At 35.6% G+C, this 15637-nt stretch overlaps 2 protein-coding genes across 5 annotated transcripts in view; one reads left to right on the top strand and one right to left on the bottom strand.

The window, feature by feature from the left end:
• GSPT1 (G1 to S phase transition 1) overlaps positions 1-13948 on the top strand; it is a 33729-nt gene extending 19781 nt beyond the window's left edge. For 2 of the 3 annotated variants that reach the window (XM_015460209.3, XM_005224516.5), the window contains exons 10-15: positions 892-985; positions 1820-1900; positions 6189-6362; positions 7198-7287; positions 7399-7567; positions 9275-13948. In XM_015460209.3, coding sequence (XP_015315695.1) covers positions 892-985; positions 1820-1900; positions 6189-6362; positions 7198-7287; positions 7399-7567; positions 9275-9327 — 661 coding nt within the window. In that variant the 3' untranslated portion in view covers positions 9328-13948. The remainder of the gene's footprint in view (positions 1-891; positions 986-1819; positions 1901-6188; positions 6363-7197; positions 7288-7398; positions 7568-9274) is intronic. The other variant, NM_001098071.1, reaches the window with a different exon arrangement.
• Positions 1-15637, bottom strand: part of TNFRSF17 (TNF receptor superfamily member 17) — a 131714-nt gene that overhangs the window by 108790 nt on the left and 7287 nt on the right. The gene's annotated exons all lie outside the window — the stretch shown is intronic.

The raw sequence follows: 15637 nt of genomic DNA, 5'->3' as shown, positions 1-15637 counted from the left end.
GTAACCTTGGCTTTAAAAATGCCATGACCTTTGTCTTTTACCTGGGTTTTCTTTTTTGTTATTGAGTTGTTAGGGTACTTTATGCACTGGGTACAATTCCCTTATCAGAGACATGATTTGCAAGCATTTTCTCCCATTCTGTGGGCTATCTTTTTACTTTCTTCATAGTGTCCTTTGAAATACAAAAAGGTCTTAATTTTGATGAAGTCTTGTTTATTTTTTCTCTTAATTGTGCTTTTGGTGTCATGCCTAGGGAATTGTTGCCCAATCCAGTCATAAAGAATTAGACCTGTTATTTTCATTTAAGCCTATTGAAGCTCTTAGGTGTGTGTTTCATTTTTGGATTAATGTTTTATAAGGTAAAGTCTTGAATACTTCAGCTTTGTGAGTATTTAAATTGGGAAATGTGAGTCTTTGACTTTTATCCCTCCACCCCCCAAGAATATTTTGCCTTTTTGGGTCCCTTGAATTTCCATATGAACATTGGGATCAGCTGGTCAAATTTCTGCAAAAAGGCAGTGGGACTTTAATAAGAACTGACTGAATTTGTAGATCAGTTTGGGGGGAACATTGCAATCTTGGCAATATTATACCTCCCAATTCACATACTGTATTTTTAAAGGGGAAATTACAGAATCTTGATTTCAGAGCTGGAAAAAGTCCATGAAAAATTAAGTTATATAGTGTGGCTTCTGTTTATTACAACATGTGGGTTATTTGCCATTAAATATTTTTATAAGTTTACAGGGAAACTTTTTCATTATATTGATCTATTATGTTATTTTTTTAGAAAACATTTCTGAGGAATAAGTGAGATGAACTAGATAAAGTTAGAGCCATGTAATTTCTTAAAATTTTAACATTTATGTTGACTCTTTATTATATTCTCAGTGGATTACCATTTATTCCATATCTGGATAATTTGCCAAACTTCAATAGATCAGTTGATGGACCAATCAGGCTGCCAATTGTGGATAAGTACAAGGTACCCAAAATGTTAAAGAAACTGGGTTTTATGGGAGGTGACAAATTATTTTGTGTTCTGTTTTAAACTATGAAATAACTTTAATAATTAACAACATAACACAGGTATCTCTTTAATAAAGATTATGTTATTCAGTGATATAGACCATAATTAAATCAGTTTAATTTAATTTGGTTGTTTTTCTAGGAGCCAGTGATCATTTTTTGGTGAGAGATTCTTATAAGTAAAACTTCTGAAAGAGTTTCTACATTAAAGTTGATAGATACTGACAAATAGCCTTCCAAAATGCAGTGCTAATTTACATGGCCACCAGCAGCATATGAACGTGTTTACCATAGCCTAACCAACACTGGATGTAGTCTTTAAAAAATAAGCTTCAAATAAAGAAAAAAATAATAAGCTTCACTATTTTTAACTATGTTTTCAGCTTCATTTTAAGTACTGCACTATCAATATGTAGTATTTTGCTTTTTTTCAAATACGTCATTATTTCATTAGCTTCATGCTAAGTTTCTTGAAATTTAGTTTTTAAATAGGGAATGTCTCAGATAGTTTTGAGAGAACCTCAATTTGAACAACAAATTTAGATCTTCAAACGTAAAATTCTGTCTCCTGCAGTGTGTTCTTTTTAAATCCCTAGGCATACTTATTTATTAGTATTATATATATGTATATTTGTTGCCTGTGTCTAAGATTAATCCTAAGGATTCTACCACTTGAGCTAAAGATTTTCTTTTCTGAATAAGCCTTGCAATATTTCACTTTGGGTTGTTGAACTCCTGTATAGTAGTAACAGAAGTCTGACATTTGGTTTTTTATTTTAAATTTAAACAGGATATGGGCACTGTGGTCCTGGGAAAGCTGGAATCAGGATCTATTTGTAAAGGCCAGCAGCTTGTGATGATGCCAAACAAGGTAAGAATTCATAGTGCTCTTGTTCATTTAAGTTTTCTCTTGAAAATATTAGTAAGGAATCAGAACTTTTCAATCTTAGGGATTTCATTAAAAGAAACCACTTTTTAAATCCAACATTGGTGGTGGTGGTGGTGGTTTAGTTGCTAAGTTGTGTCCGACTCTTGCGACCCCAGGGACTGTAGCCTGCCAGGCTCCTCTATCCATGGGATTCTCCAGGCAAGAATACTGGAGTGGGTTGCCATTTCCTTCTCCAGGGGGTCTTCCCAACTCAGGGATCGAACCCAGGTCTCTTGCACTGCAGGCAGATTGTTTACCAACTGAGCTATGCGGAGCTAGTTAATGTCAAGTGCAAAATTTAATCAAGAATATGTGGTGTTATTTATTGACAAATGGAGAAGGGACAGTATTGGCACCATGTCAGAGTTAAAAAGTACATCATCATGAGAGCTTCAGTTAGTTATTTTATAGGAAGTAAATAGAGATTTGTAGTGGTTGAGTGATTTGCTTCTGTTAACATTCTAGATTAGTAAGTGAGCCAGGGATGAAAACTCAGGTTTAACATTAATATAATTAGCTTTCTTTTTTGTACATAGTAGTTATGTTGGATACTATAAAATGTGTCCAAGCTATGCCCCTAATTTATTTGGGGAGAAAGGGATTTTTTTTTTTTTTTAATAATAAATGGGTCTTTTCTTGACTCTTAATACCTTATTGTAGTTTCTTCATTATAGCAGAGGGTTTCATTAAATAACATGAAAAAATCTCAATGAACTATATTCCTTTGTGTTATTTTTGACTGGTCAGTTGCTGGTAATTGCAGATGACCTGTTACTAAGAAACTGTTACCTGTTTTCCAGAGGACTTCTCTAACAATCCAAAGATGTTGTTTACGTAGGAAAAGGCCTGAATTATCAGAACCTCCAAATAGACATTTTGTTAGATTTAACTGAGAATTTCTTTACCATGCTTATTCCAGGCAAAGAATATTACAAAAGACAATTGTCAATGTACTGTTGAGTTTTAATTGAAACCTTACAAAGTATACTTCAGGGGTCTTGATGCCTTATGCATTGGAGATCAGAGTATGCTATCATAGTGTCTTTTCTTTAAGAGGTAATTATGCAGTGATAAACGAGTGAAAATAATGGTCAGTTTGAATCCTTGTATTTTGTCTGTTGAGCAATCACAGAAGTCAAATTTGCTTGTGGAGATGGAAGCAAGGGGCTGGGGGAAGAAGAATGGGGAGTGGATTCTTAATGGGCACAGAACTTCCTTTTGGGGTAATGATGTTTTGGAACCAGATACTGATAATGGTTGTATACCATTGTGAATGTCGATGCCACTGAATTGTATGATGTAAAATAGTTTTAAAAGGTAAATATGAGTATTTTATCACAATAGAAAAGTACTTACTATGGGCAAGTGAACTGAGTGCTGGGCTGTAGCTAAAGGTGAAGGGACTCAATATATTAGTTCTCTTTAGAAACTATCACTTTACACTAATTACTGAACAGTTCAGTGTAGCATATCTTACAGGTGTTAATCAGTCCTTAAGAACTCAGTTTACTTCAGTCCCTGAGTTTCAGTGGAATAGAATTATGTTTTAAAAGATGTTAGACTATGCTGTGCTGTGCTTAATTGCTCAGTCGTGTCCAACTCTTTGCAATCCCATTGACTGTAGTCCACCAGGCACCTCTGTCCATGGGGATTCTCCAAGCAAGAATACTGGAGTGGGTTGCCATGCCCTCATCCAGGGCATCTTCCCAACCCAGGGATTGATTGAACCCAGTTCTCCTGCATTGCAGCTGGATTCTTTACTGTCTGAGCAACCAGGGAAGCCCAGATGTAAGACTATTTTACACTGAAAAATTATAGGTAGTGAACCTACAGAATGGGGGTAAGAAATTGTATATCATAAATCTGATAAAGGGGTTACTATCCATAATATATCAAGAACTACAACTCATCAACAAAAAGAAAGAACCTGACTAAAAAATTAGCAAAGAACTTAAAGCAGGCATTTCTCAAAGAAGATGAACAAGTGGCCAACAAACACATGAAAAGAAGCTCAACATCACTAATCATTGCTGCCGCTGCTGCTACTGCTGCTAAGTCACTTCAGTCGCATCCGACTCTGTGCGACCCCACAGATGGCAGCCCACCAGGCTCCGCCGTCCCTGGGATTCTCCAGGCAAGAAACACTGGAGTGGGTTGCCATTTCCTTCTCCGATGCGTGAAAGTGAAGTCACTCAGTAAGTGTCCGACTCTTCTTGACCCCATGGACTACAGCCTACCAGGCTCCTCCATCCGTAGGATTTCCAGACAAGAGTACTGGAGTGGGTTGCCATTGCCTTCTCTGGTGAGATAATGCCTCACAGCCATCTGGATGGCTATTTAAAAAAAAGAAAAACCCAGAAAATAACAAATGCTGGCAAGGATGTAGGGATTTGGAACCCTTTCTGGATTGTTGTTAGGAACGTAAAATTGTGCAGCTGCTGGGGAAGACTTAATGGCATTTCTTCAAAAACAAAAATAATAATAAAAATAGAGTAATCATGATCCAGCAGTTCCACATCTGAGTATACACCCTTAAAAGCTGAAAACAGACCTTGAAGAACCAATGTCCATAGCACCCAACACACGGAAGCAGGAGCAAACAAATAACGGTGTACACATAAAAACGGCGTATCACTCAGCTTAGAAAGGAAGGATATTCTAATATAAGCTACAACATGGATGAACCTGGAGGGCATTACTACTAAGTGAAATAAGCCAGCCAGCCATACATACATAAATCATGTATGACTCTCCACTTTTGTGAAGCACTTTGAGTAGATAAAATCTTTACTACCTCTCAGAAAGTAATTAAAAAATTAATCTTAATTTTTCATAAGTATGGATTACAGATTTGACTTGCTCTATTTTGTTTAGTTATAAAAGTCTTCATTTAGGGAAAGGAATTGTTACACTGGATTATTTGGGCAAAAGGTAGTAAACATACTTGTTTGGTTATATATGATGGAACTGCTAGTTTCTACCTCTTTATTCCATTACTCTAAAGAATTTGCTAGCAAATATGGCTGTACTGCTAGTTTTTGGAATGAATTTCAAGACAGGTATCAGTAAGGTATAAGCTACCTTTTGGGAAAGAAAGCCATTACTTGTGTATGTGTATGGGGGAGAAACTACTGGAGTTTAGCAAATGACAGTTTGTAGAATTCTGGTATGTAATACAATGATTCTGGATTTTCTACTGTTTATATACCATCCAATGAGAAAGTTCACTTTTGTCTTGAAGGTTGTTATTTTGTTTTGTTTTCTGGCATGTGTTTTAAAAATATGAATTATCTCCAAGGGAGGAAATGGAGTAAAATAAGGGACTACTTTGTGGGTATGGCTTTTAACATTTTTCCCCATCTATATGCTTAAAAAAATTATTGTAATAAAAGACAAATTTTACCACTATTGACATTTTGTACGTTCACAGTATTGTGCAGCCATCACCACGTCTAGTTCCAAAACATTTTCATCACCCTAGAAGGAAACCTCTACCTATTAAACAGTCAGTGTGCTTTTAAAGCTTAGTTGTTCAAATAACCTTAGAAAAATACATTCTTCAGATGTTTGGGGATTGATAGGTAATAGAAGCTATGTCCGGAAAAGGCAATGGCACCCCACTCCAGTACTCTTGCCTGGCAAATCCCATGGACGGAGGAGCCTGGTAGGCTGCAGTCCACGGGGTCGCTAGGAGTCAACATGACTGAGCAACTTCACTTTCACTTTTCACTTTCATGCATTGGAGAAGGAAATGGCAACCCACTCCAGTGTTCTTGCCTGGAGAATCCCAGGGACAGGGGAGCCTGGTGGGCTGCCGTCTCTGGGGTCGCACCGAGTCGGACACGACTGAAGCGACTTAGCAGCAGCAGCAGAAGCTATGTCTCTTAACTCCTGAAATTTAAGAATAATGAAAGTTATATCTATAAAATTAAAATGATTTATGTTTTAATTTTAGAAAAGTAAGAAAGGTAGATATTCTGTTTGGAAATTATTAGGATGTGATATTTAAAAGATGACAGATAAATCTTTTAATTGGCAGCTTGTAATTCTAGGATATGATTTTCATTAAGTTCATGTTATACAAATGTTACAGAGTTTTAAACTCAAAAGAATTACTTTGGCTAATCAACAACCACAGAAAAATGTGACTTGTAAGTCTTCAGCAAACATTATTTTCCATTCTAAAATGTAGTGAATGTATCAAGTTTTCCAATCTTGGTTTCTTTTTAAGCACAATGTGGAAGTTCTTGGAATCCTTTCTGATGATGTGGAAACCGATTCTGTAGCCCCAGGTGAAAACCTCAAAATCAGACTGAAAGGAATTGAAGAGGAGGAGATTCTTCCAGGGTTCATACTTTGTGATCCTAATAATCTTTGTCATTCTGGTCGCACATTTGATGCCCAGGTAAACCAGATATTGTTGTTATCATGATGACCTTCACTGTCACAATGAGGCTAGGATTTAAATGCCCTTTGTCCTGATAACTGATGATATGCCATTGTGTGCAGAAGGGGAACTGAAATAGGATAAACCATATATAGAGATCACAACAGCTGTGATGTATATCTCATACCCAAATGGTCTTTGATGGTACAAGTCCTGGGTAGAAAGTATGCATTTTTAGTTTTTATATTCTGTTGATAATATATATTGATACTTAATATTTTGCTTAAAGTGTCTTTATGCTCTACTTTAAGTAGAGCATAGTTGCCTTGGAAGTCATGGTTTGTCTGCTTATTCAGAGCAAGCAAATTTCCAGATAGGAAAACAATTAATTTCTCCATGTTATTAGCAACCTGACTTCCCCAGGAGGATAACAGAGTAAGTTAACTGGTACAACTCACAGAATTTTTGAGTTGTTACATGATGATTAGTCAAGTTAGGTTTTTCTGTCAGATACAAGCTTGTTAACTTTGGAGCTTGGATACTGGGAAATGGATAAAACTAAGTTCATATCAGGAGGGAAAATTGTAGCATGTGAGCAGCAGTGAATGCCTTGGTGGAGGAGTATAGAGGAAAGGCTTCCCAGAGAAGAAAGTATGCCTATGTTTTTAAAGTTTGGGCACTTGCCAAGAAGATCTGTAGGATAAGGATATCAAAAAGTCATGCTTTGAGGTAACCCAATCTGACCTATCACTTCCAACACAAAAATAAGTTGCTGCCCTACTGAAATTGTGAGTTACACATTGAATTCTTTTTTTACCTAGGGATAAAGATGATAATTTTTTTTGTTTGACAGATAGTGATTATAGAGCACAAGTCCATCATCTGCCCAGGTTATAATGCGGTGCTGCATATCCATACCTGTATTGAAGAAGTTGAAATAACAGTGAGTTTTAAGATAATTGGGGTTTTTGTTTTAAGACCATTATTCACACTTCTGGTCTTAAAGATTCTTTTATTAGGCATTATTCTAATCTCATCCTTTTTTCTTGGATAGGCCTTAATCTGCTTGGTAGACAAGAAATCAGGAGAAAAAAGTAAGACTCGACCCCGTTTTGTGAAACAGGATCAAGTGTGCATTGCCCGCTTGAGGACAGCAGGAACCATCTGCCTTGAGACCTTTAAAGACTTCCCTCAAATGGGTCGCTTTACTTTAAGAGATGAGGGTAAGCCTTTAAATTGATGTCCAGAGGTTTGTCTAAGGTGCTTAGCTTTGGTAGTTTTCATCTGAGTACAGTGCACATTAGAAGTTCATAGGAAACTTGGATACCTGTTTATAATATATGTTATATATGTTTTATGAGTTGAATGAATTAAACAGACTTGACCATACACTTTAGTAGTAATGCTCTAGATGAAGAACCTTAATCTTGATATTTTGCAGGCAGTAGGTTTTGGGAGTCCTTTTATTTATTGCTAAATAAGATATTTCTATGATAAAATCCTCTCTAATATGTGTGATAAAACCTCATCTTGAAGGACTTTATCCAGTAGAGCAAATTTTTGCTAGTAAGCAAACCTTTGAGGTAGACATGCTTATTTTTTAGAAAAAATCATTTTAAAATCCAATATGATAAACTTTAACTGCACTGAAATGGGAGGAGATAAAGGAGTACATAGATTGATAGCCTTAATGCCTAATATATTCAAGGTTTAGTATTTATTCATTATATTTTTATAAATAAAAATATTTAAAATAAAAGGTAATATAAAATAAAAATATTTTTATTATATTTTTAATATTTATTATTTATTTCAGGGTTTAATGTTCATGTTCTTGTGTGTGTGTGTCCACTTCTGCCTGAGTGAATTGGAATAGCTGTAATTTTCCTATTTCAAACAGCTATGAAACTTTGGTATCATAGAAACAAAATGACTTTGTGTTTAATAGAACATTTCTCTTATAGAGTATTACTTTAGGTTACTATTTTAAGACTATGGAAGACTTTACATAAAACTTTATGGTTCACTTAAAATACAGAATAGTCAGTTCATATATTAGTTCTAATTCAATTCAGCAAAAACTTTACTGTATATCCACTGAATGTCAGGAGTTGTGCCAAGCACTGGGAATATGATGGATATGGTTCCTGAGCTTTATTTCAGAGGAAACTATATAAAGATGGTATACATTTAAAGACATTATCTTAAAAGTCTTCTTGATGATAGTGAAACTGGCTATTGGGGCTTTCCTATTAATATAACAAAATGAGAATTTTATTTAGCAATTAGAAATTAATGTAGCAAGAATTTTTAACTTCAGATTTTTCCCCCCCCCCTAAAGAATAGCTTGGCTTTTAGGTTTTTCACAAGACCAAATGGATTTTGTATTTCTAATAATAGGGTCTGAGAGCCCTTTTTAACAGCTTTTATTGAGATAATTTAAATACCGTGAAATTGACCTGTTTGGAGTATATAGTTCAGTGAATTAGAATGTTCAGAGTTGTATAGTCATCACTACATCCTAATTTTATAACATTTATAACATCTGAAAAAGGAACCCAAATACTTGTTTACCAAGTTACCACCGATTATTCTATCCACCTCTGGCCATTGTAGGCAACCATATGTCTACTTTTTCTCTGCCTGCCTTTTTTGGACATGACTTATAAACAGAATCATATAGTTTGTGACCTTTAGTGTGTAGTTTATTTCACTCAGCATGTTTTTGAGGTTCACCCATGCTGTGATATGTATATAATTCATTCCTTTTTATTGCCAAATAATAATTCTACTGTACAGATATATCCATACTTTACTTTTCAGCATAGGTTTTAATTAGTAATACATTGTAAAATAATGATAAAGTTTTAATATCTAACATAGCCTTGCTGTTAACTACTGAAAAGGTTTCTTAAAAATTTCATTTCTAGGTAAGACCATTGCAATTGGAAAAGTTCTGAAACTGGTTCCAGAGAAAGACTAAGCATTTTCTTGATGACCCTGCACAATACTGTGAGGAAAATTGACTGCAAAAGCCTACTTCACACCGCCTTCTCTTATTTTCTGCCCATTGACAAAACTCTCCCCATATTTTGCAAAGACAAAATTCACAGCAAAAGTCCACATTATGTCAGCTTTCTCATATTGAGAGCTCTGCTATGCCACTGTTGAATTTTTCCCAAGATTTTTTCTTCCCCTCTCAAACTCTGCTTCCTTGGACAGATTTGGCAATAGCTTTGTAAGTGATGTGGACATAATCGCCTACAATAATGAAAAACCTACCAGGAATTTTTTTATTTTTCATTTCCCCTTAGGCATACCTAGTCTTTTTCCCCCGAGGCAGATCATTCTGAGTGTGCGAGTGTGTGTGCACATGTTACAAAGACAACTACCATGTTAATAAAATATTCAATTTGAAACCCTTTTTGGTATTTGAATTGCTTTTGAATACTGTTTTTTATCTGGATGTAACATTGTTGCATTAGCTTTTTAACTGGACCAAGTAATCAAGTACATTTTATTACTTGGACTTTTCTAAACTCTTTTCCTCTCCACTACTTAAATGAGGCACTTACAAACCATGTTCAAGTTTGTATTAAAAGAAAGAATTAGATGGAACCCTTCTTTTGATGGTTAATGCATACATACAATATCTTTATGCAACTATGACACTGCTTTATTAGGTCTCTCAGTTATTTTCTGCCAACTGATATTTTAACATGGTTTCTTAAACAAAGTAAGTGGTTTTAAGACACAGGAACAGCATATCTGTAGTTTTCATAAGTATAAAGCATAATGAAATTGTACCCCTACAAAAAATTCCATTAACTTGTTAAATTAGTGGAATTTACAATAAAAACAGCATGTTGAGACCTGGCAAAAATGCCTCCTTTAGTATTTATAAGAGCTGCATGCAACTAGTATGAAAACCATATCAATTGCAAGTGCCAGTTCTACAAATTATTCAGTTTATTTATTGTTTATATCAGTAATTTTAAAGGCTGGATGACTCTTGCTGGTTAAAGCTAAATCTCATCCAGTAACTAAATGAATACATATTTAGAACCATCAGAATCTGCACAGGAAAGTTAACAAGTAGAATTATGTTTTTCTCGATTATTCAAAATTGTTTTCTTAAATATATGCTGAAATTTGCTAAATTATGATTTGGATGGCCCAGAGTGCAGCACTGTGGTGGTTTTTAGATTGAATCCTGACCTTCTGCTACAACTGTCATGATTTTGAAATTTTTAATGAGAATAAATGGGAAATGGAAGGGATACTTTCAGGGATTTTTTTCTGGGTTTATTAGAAGCCCCACTTTGATTTTGAGTGTTGCCATTTACAGAAGACTTGGCCTCTTTTAGATTGGCTTAATCTCTAAATAAGATACTTTGTAAGTGTATATCTAATGACATGTCACTTCCCTGTAATCTTCCTGCCTCAGAAAAGAAAAGCCTCCTCTATTTCCAGCCACAAACATCAAAACTAAATCTATCATGTTTTCATAACTGTAAAATTCCCATTCATTTCATGAATGACGCTACAGCTTATGGACAGAGCACAGTTACTGTCCTGCAGTTTCCTGTAACTATACTCATGGTTATTAAAGTTGCATGAAATTTAAGTTACACTATGTTTGCAAATCTGGGCTTTTAGTTTTCTGGAATATGTGGGAGCTTTAATTAATATATTATAACTTTTTATACTTCCAAGTTAATAAGAACAAAATACTAGCAACTGCTTGGATTTTAATGAATCTTTAAAAGCTCAAGAGTCACTGAAATTATTTCCAGAGATATATTTCCATTTTTAAATTGAACACATTTTTGAAAAAAAGTTATGTTTGCTATTAAAACAGTTACACTTTTAGAATATTATGTGCATGTTGCCAAGACTCAAAATGACTTGGATATCAACTGTGAAGGGCCTACCTCTAAAAAAATAAAGAGAATAAATATAATTATGAAATAAAACTTTTGATGGATTCTTGCACATTTATGCAAGTAAGATTATTTAGAAGAAACCTCATTGTTAAATTAACCAACACCATGCATTTTTGTGGGCTTTGAAGTTCTGTGGGAAGAATGCTTACTTGATGCATTTAAAAACCTTCATTACACTGCCTGGTTACTTGGATGGGCAGATGTGTCTGAAGTGAACTGGCAGTGTGGGGAGATGTCAGACCTATGAAAAGCAATATACAGATTCCTATGCTGTCATTTTGTCTTCTGCAAGTGCAAGTGTGTTTATATTGTTGACAATGCAAAAACAGGGTAACTGGCTACAGACTTAGGACAGACCTAAACATTTTTCTTTGCTGTCTTTAGCCTAGATATGTTAGAATCACAATTTTCTTTGCATCTTTTTACATTAATGATGTTCTTTATACAGCTTTCATGCTAGATTATTTAATCATAGTTTTTTAAATTAATAAACTTAAGATACTGAAATAAACATTAAATAATTGCCATTTTTCAACCTTTATTTCTTACTATGGGAGAAGGGGAAATAGGTTTCTTGTTTTTAATTTGCAAACATAATTCATCCAGTGAAAATCTATGTAAAATCAAACTAAAAGAGATGGACTGAGTATATAATGCTATGAAATTAAGTGACAAATAGTAAGGTATTCTTGAATAATTAAGCCCATGTATATTTGTTTTGAATTGAGTCTTGAAATATGTGATAATTGAATGTAAAAACTTTGTGAATTGTAGAAGAATAAGGTTATTCACTGTAACAAGAGGTAGTTCATACTTGTCTGCTAGTTACATAAACTACAAGAACTACTTTTACAAAATAGGATGGACTTTGAATGTGATGCAGTTGACAGATACTGGCATCCTCAGCTGAAGTGCTACAGATATTGGGGGTCATACGTTCAACCAGCTGCAGTTTTGCAACCCAAGAAAAAGGTGAACTTATGCTCAAAAACTGCTTTCATGATGAACTTTTGAAAAAAATCAAGAAAACTCCCTGGCAATCTTCAGAAACACTAGCTGTGACTGTAATTACTCCATGGTCTTTGATGGCTGTTCCATCTGGCAGCACTCTAGCACCTTTCCTCACTGGCGTGGACTTCTTATGGACTGCTGCTTCATGGATGACAGCTTCACTGGTTTGGGTAGGAAAGTTTTTATTACAGCTCTTAACATCAAGCAAGTTTCAGCTTTTAAAAACCCTTTGTGAAAATTCTGGTAACAGCCCTATAGCTGATTGTGGAATGATTAAATGTTCAGTGTTGGCCTGTCTTAACAGAATAAACTGTGCCATTAATCCTCTCACAGACATACATACATAAGGTAGATAGCAATCAACAGAATTTAGGGGACGATTTTCTGTCTCCAAATAACATGGCTTATATTTCCTCCAGCTGATTTTTTCCATGATTGTAGCAGATGTCATCTAATACCTTTATGATCTTGTTTCTTTCCTCTACAGATCTTGCCATGGCAGCAACTTAAGTAAATAAATGTACTTAACACGTGCACAACTCAAAGACTAGTAGGTTTAAATTTAGCAGTCAGTTGGTTATATTAGATTTCATAGTAAATGGAATAGGAAGTGTTTTTATTTCCCTGTAGTTCAGTGGTTTCCATTTGAACCAATGTACTGCCAAATTTCAGATAGGGTAAATTTGGTTCAACTTATGATGGTTTTGGCTCTAGGATATTCTTAATTTTCAATATCTTAGGACATAACTGAGTCTTCCTTCAGTAAATATACTTTTCACATACCTCTAATCCTATGCTTCCTTGAAACAGTAATGTGCTAGCTGAGTTGTTTATTAAGAAGTGTTTTAAGGGCATGAAGGTGTGGGAATATTGGAGTATTCTCCAAAATAAGGGAGAAGCAGTAAGGCACCATGTCTGATTAGGCAGAAAATTAGGCAGGATTTAAGTGACCCTCAGAATGGTGGTAGTCTTTTCTGCCTTGTCACACATGCCACTGTGCCCTTTACTATGTACCGTGGAAACCTCAGGTTTGTGGACAGCAAAGGTAGAATGACATTGTGCTTCCCAAGGCTCCCCTCTGCCAGGCACATTAGCTTAGTGCTTGTCAGCCCAAGTCCCTGCTACCTCCTTGCTTGCTGCCCAGGAAGAGTGTTTGTGCTGGAGCTGGAGCTCCTGCACACCTCAGGCGACCAGACCACCCACATGCGTTAGGTGAAACTTAGGTCTGAGCCCAGGTCTACATTTTAAGGACTTAACATTTGGCACACATCTTAGTTAACTAGTTTCTTATCTTTGTTCTAGAAGAAATGTGGATCTCTCTCAGGCCAGGATTTAGTGACTAGTTTTCACTAGATGGCAGGTTAATACCTAGTTCTCCTTTTTTAAAAGACAGAATTGAAGGGAACTGATTAGGTTTGCTGGGTTTTTAACCTAATTCAAAAGCATGGCAGAATGCTCTAGATAGGAATTATGGGAATCCAAGGTAAAGAAACCTTTTTCTTACGATTTGTAGCTACCTACTGTGCCTGACTTGGTGCCTGTGTGAGGATTAAGCCCTTAGTCTGCTCTTGCAATTATTCAAATGACTGAAGTTAAAAAAAATTTGCTTTTGTAATAACAATAAAAATTGTCATCTTCCCTTTTGAAGGATTTGTCCATTTGTTTATAATTACTGTATTCTGTCATACTCTGAGTGTATCTGCTTTCTTTACAGTTCTCAATGTCGTGTTCAGGCATCAGACGACACATAGGCACTGTATAGCTGTGTGTGCAAGGTTGACAATAGAGTATTTTTTATACTTTATGGCCCATGGAACCAGTGTCAGATACAAAAGTTGTATCAACACATCTTAAAGCAGAAAAATAGCGTTAGTACCTTGGATGTTTTAGCTTTCTAGTGGAGAATTTTATCTCCCAGTCTAGAATAAATGATGACCAAATTACGATTAGATTTTAAGTTTTCTGAATTTTAAAAGAACCAAAATTTGATGCTAACATGAAGATTTCGAAAAGTCATATACAGTCATGGCATCTTTTTGTGGTTCTTTGTATTTAGATCAGATCAGTCACTCAGTCGTGTCCTACTCTTTGCGACCCCATGAATTGCAGCATGCCAGGCCTCCCTGTCCATCACCAACTCCCGGAGTTCACTGAGACTCACGTCCATCGAGTCAGTGATGCCATCCAGCCATCTCATCCTCTGTCGTCCCCTTCTCCTCCTGCCCCCAATCCCTCCCAGCATCAGAGTCTTTTCCAATAAGTCAACTCTTTGCATGAGGTGGCCAAAGTACTGGAGTTTCAGCTTTAGCATCATTCCTTCCAAAGAAATCCCAGGGCTGATCTCCTTTAGAATGGACTGGTTGGATCTCCTTGCAGTCCAAGGGACTCTCAAGAGTCTTCTCCAACACCACACTTCAAAAGCATCAATTCTTTGGCACTCAGCCTTCTTCACAGTCCAACTCTCACATCCATACATGACCACAGGAAAAACCATAGCCTTGACTAGACGAACCTTTGTTGGCAAAGTAATGTCTCTGCTTTTGAATATGCTATCTAGGTTGTTCATAACTGTCCTTCCAAGGAGTAAGCGTCTTTTGATTTCATGGCTGCAGTCACCATCTGCAGTGATTTTGGAGCCCAAAAAAATAAAGTGTGACACCGTTTCCACTGTTTCTCCATCTATTTCCCATGAAGTGGTGGGACCGGATGCCATGATCTTCGTTTTCTGAATGCTGAGCTTCTTTGTATTTAATTTGTATTTAATCTGTCCTCTAAACTCAACATTAGTCTTTAAAGTGAAATAAACAAGAATAAGCAGTAAAAGAAATTGTAATTTTATGATTTATATGAGCCTAATTTGCATTCTAAGGCATTTTCACCAAAAGTTCTAAGAGAGTTTAGTGAAGAGCGAGGCTACTGATAATTTCTACCCGAACAATAGTTTAGCTAGAGGGGACATAATGAAAGAAACATGTTGAAATTGTTTTGCACTCTTGTTTGTGACTGTCTAGGTTGAGACTTCACCCCTCTGAATTGAGCAGTACAGTCTTCCTAAAGAACTTTGCTAATAAATCACACAAATTGTTACACTTCAAACAAAAACTATCTCCATTGCCATCTTTGCTATTTTCCTGGCAAATACACTTAGTTTTAGAATAAAAGAAAGAAATTTTGAAAGATTAGATTCTGAAGAGTAATTACTATTTATAAAGAAGGTCAGGCAGACAGAATGTGTACACAAAGGAGAATTTTTTTAATTAAGATAAAACTTGCATACAGAGAACTGCACAGATCTCAAGTTTAACAATGAATTAACCTGGTATATACAATTATGTT

Source organism: Bos taurus, chromosome 25, assembly GCF_002263795.3.
Source record: "Bos taurus isolate L1 Dominette 01449 registration number 42190680 breed Hereford chromosome 25, ARS-UCD2.0, whole genome shotgun sequence".
NCBI lineage: Eukaryota > Metazoa > Chordata > Mammalia > Artiodactyla > Bovidae > Bos > Bos taurus.
Note: the sequence above shows the minus strand (reverse complement) of the source record. Positions and strands in the feature narration are given on the sequence as shown.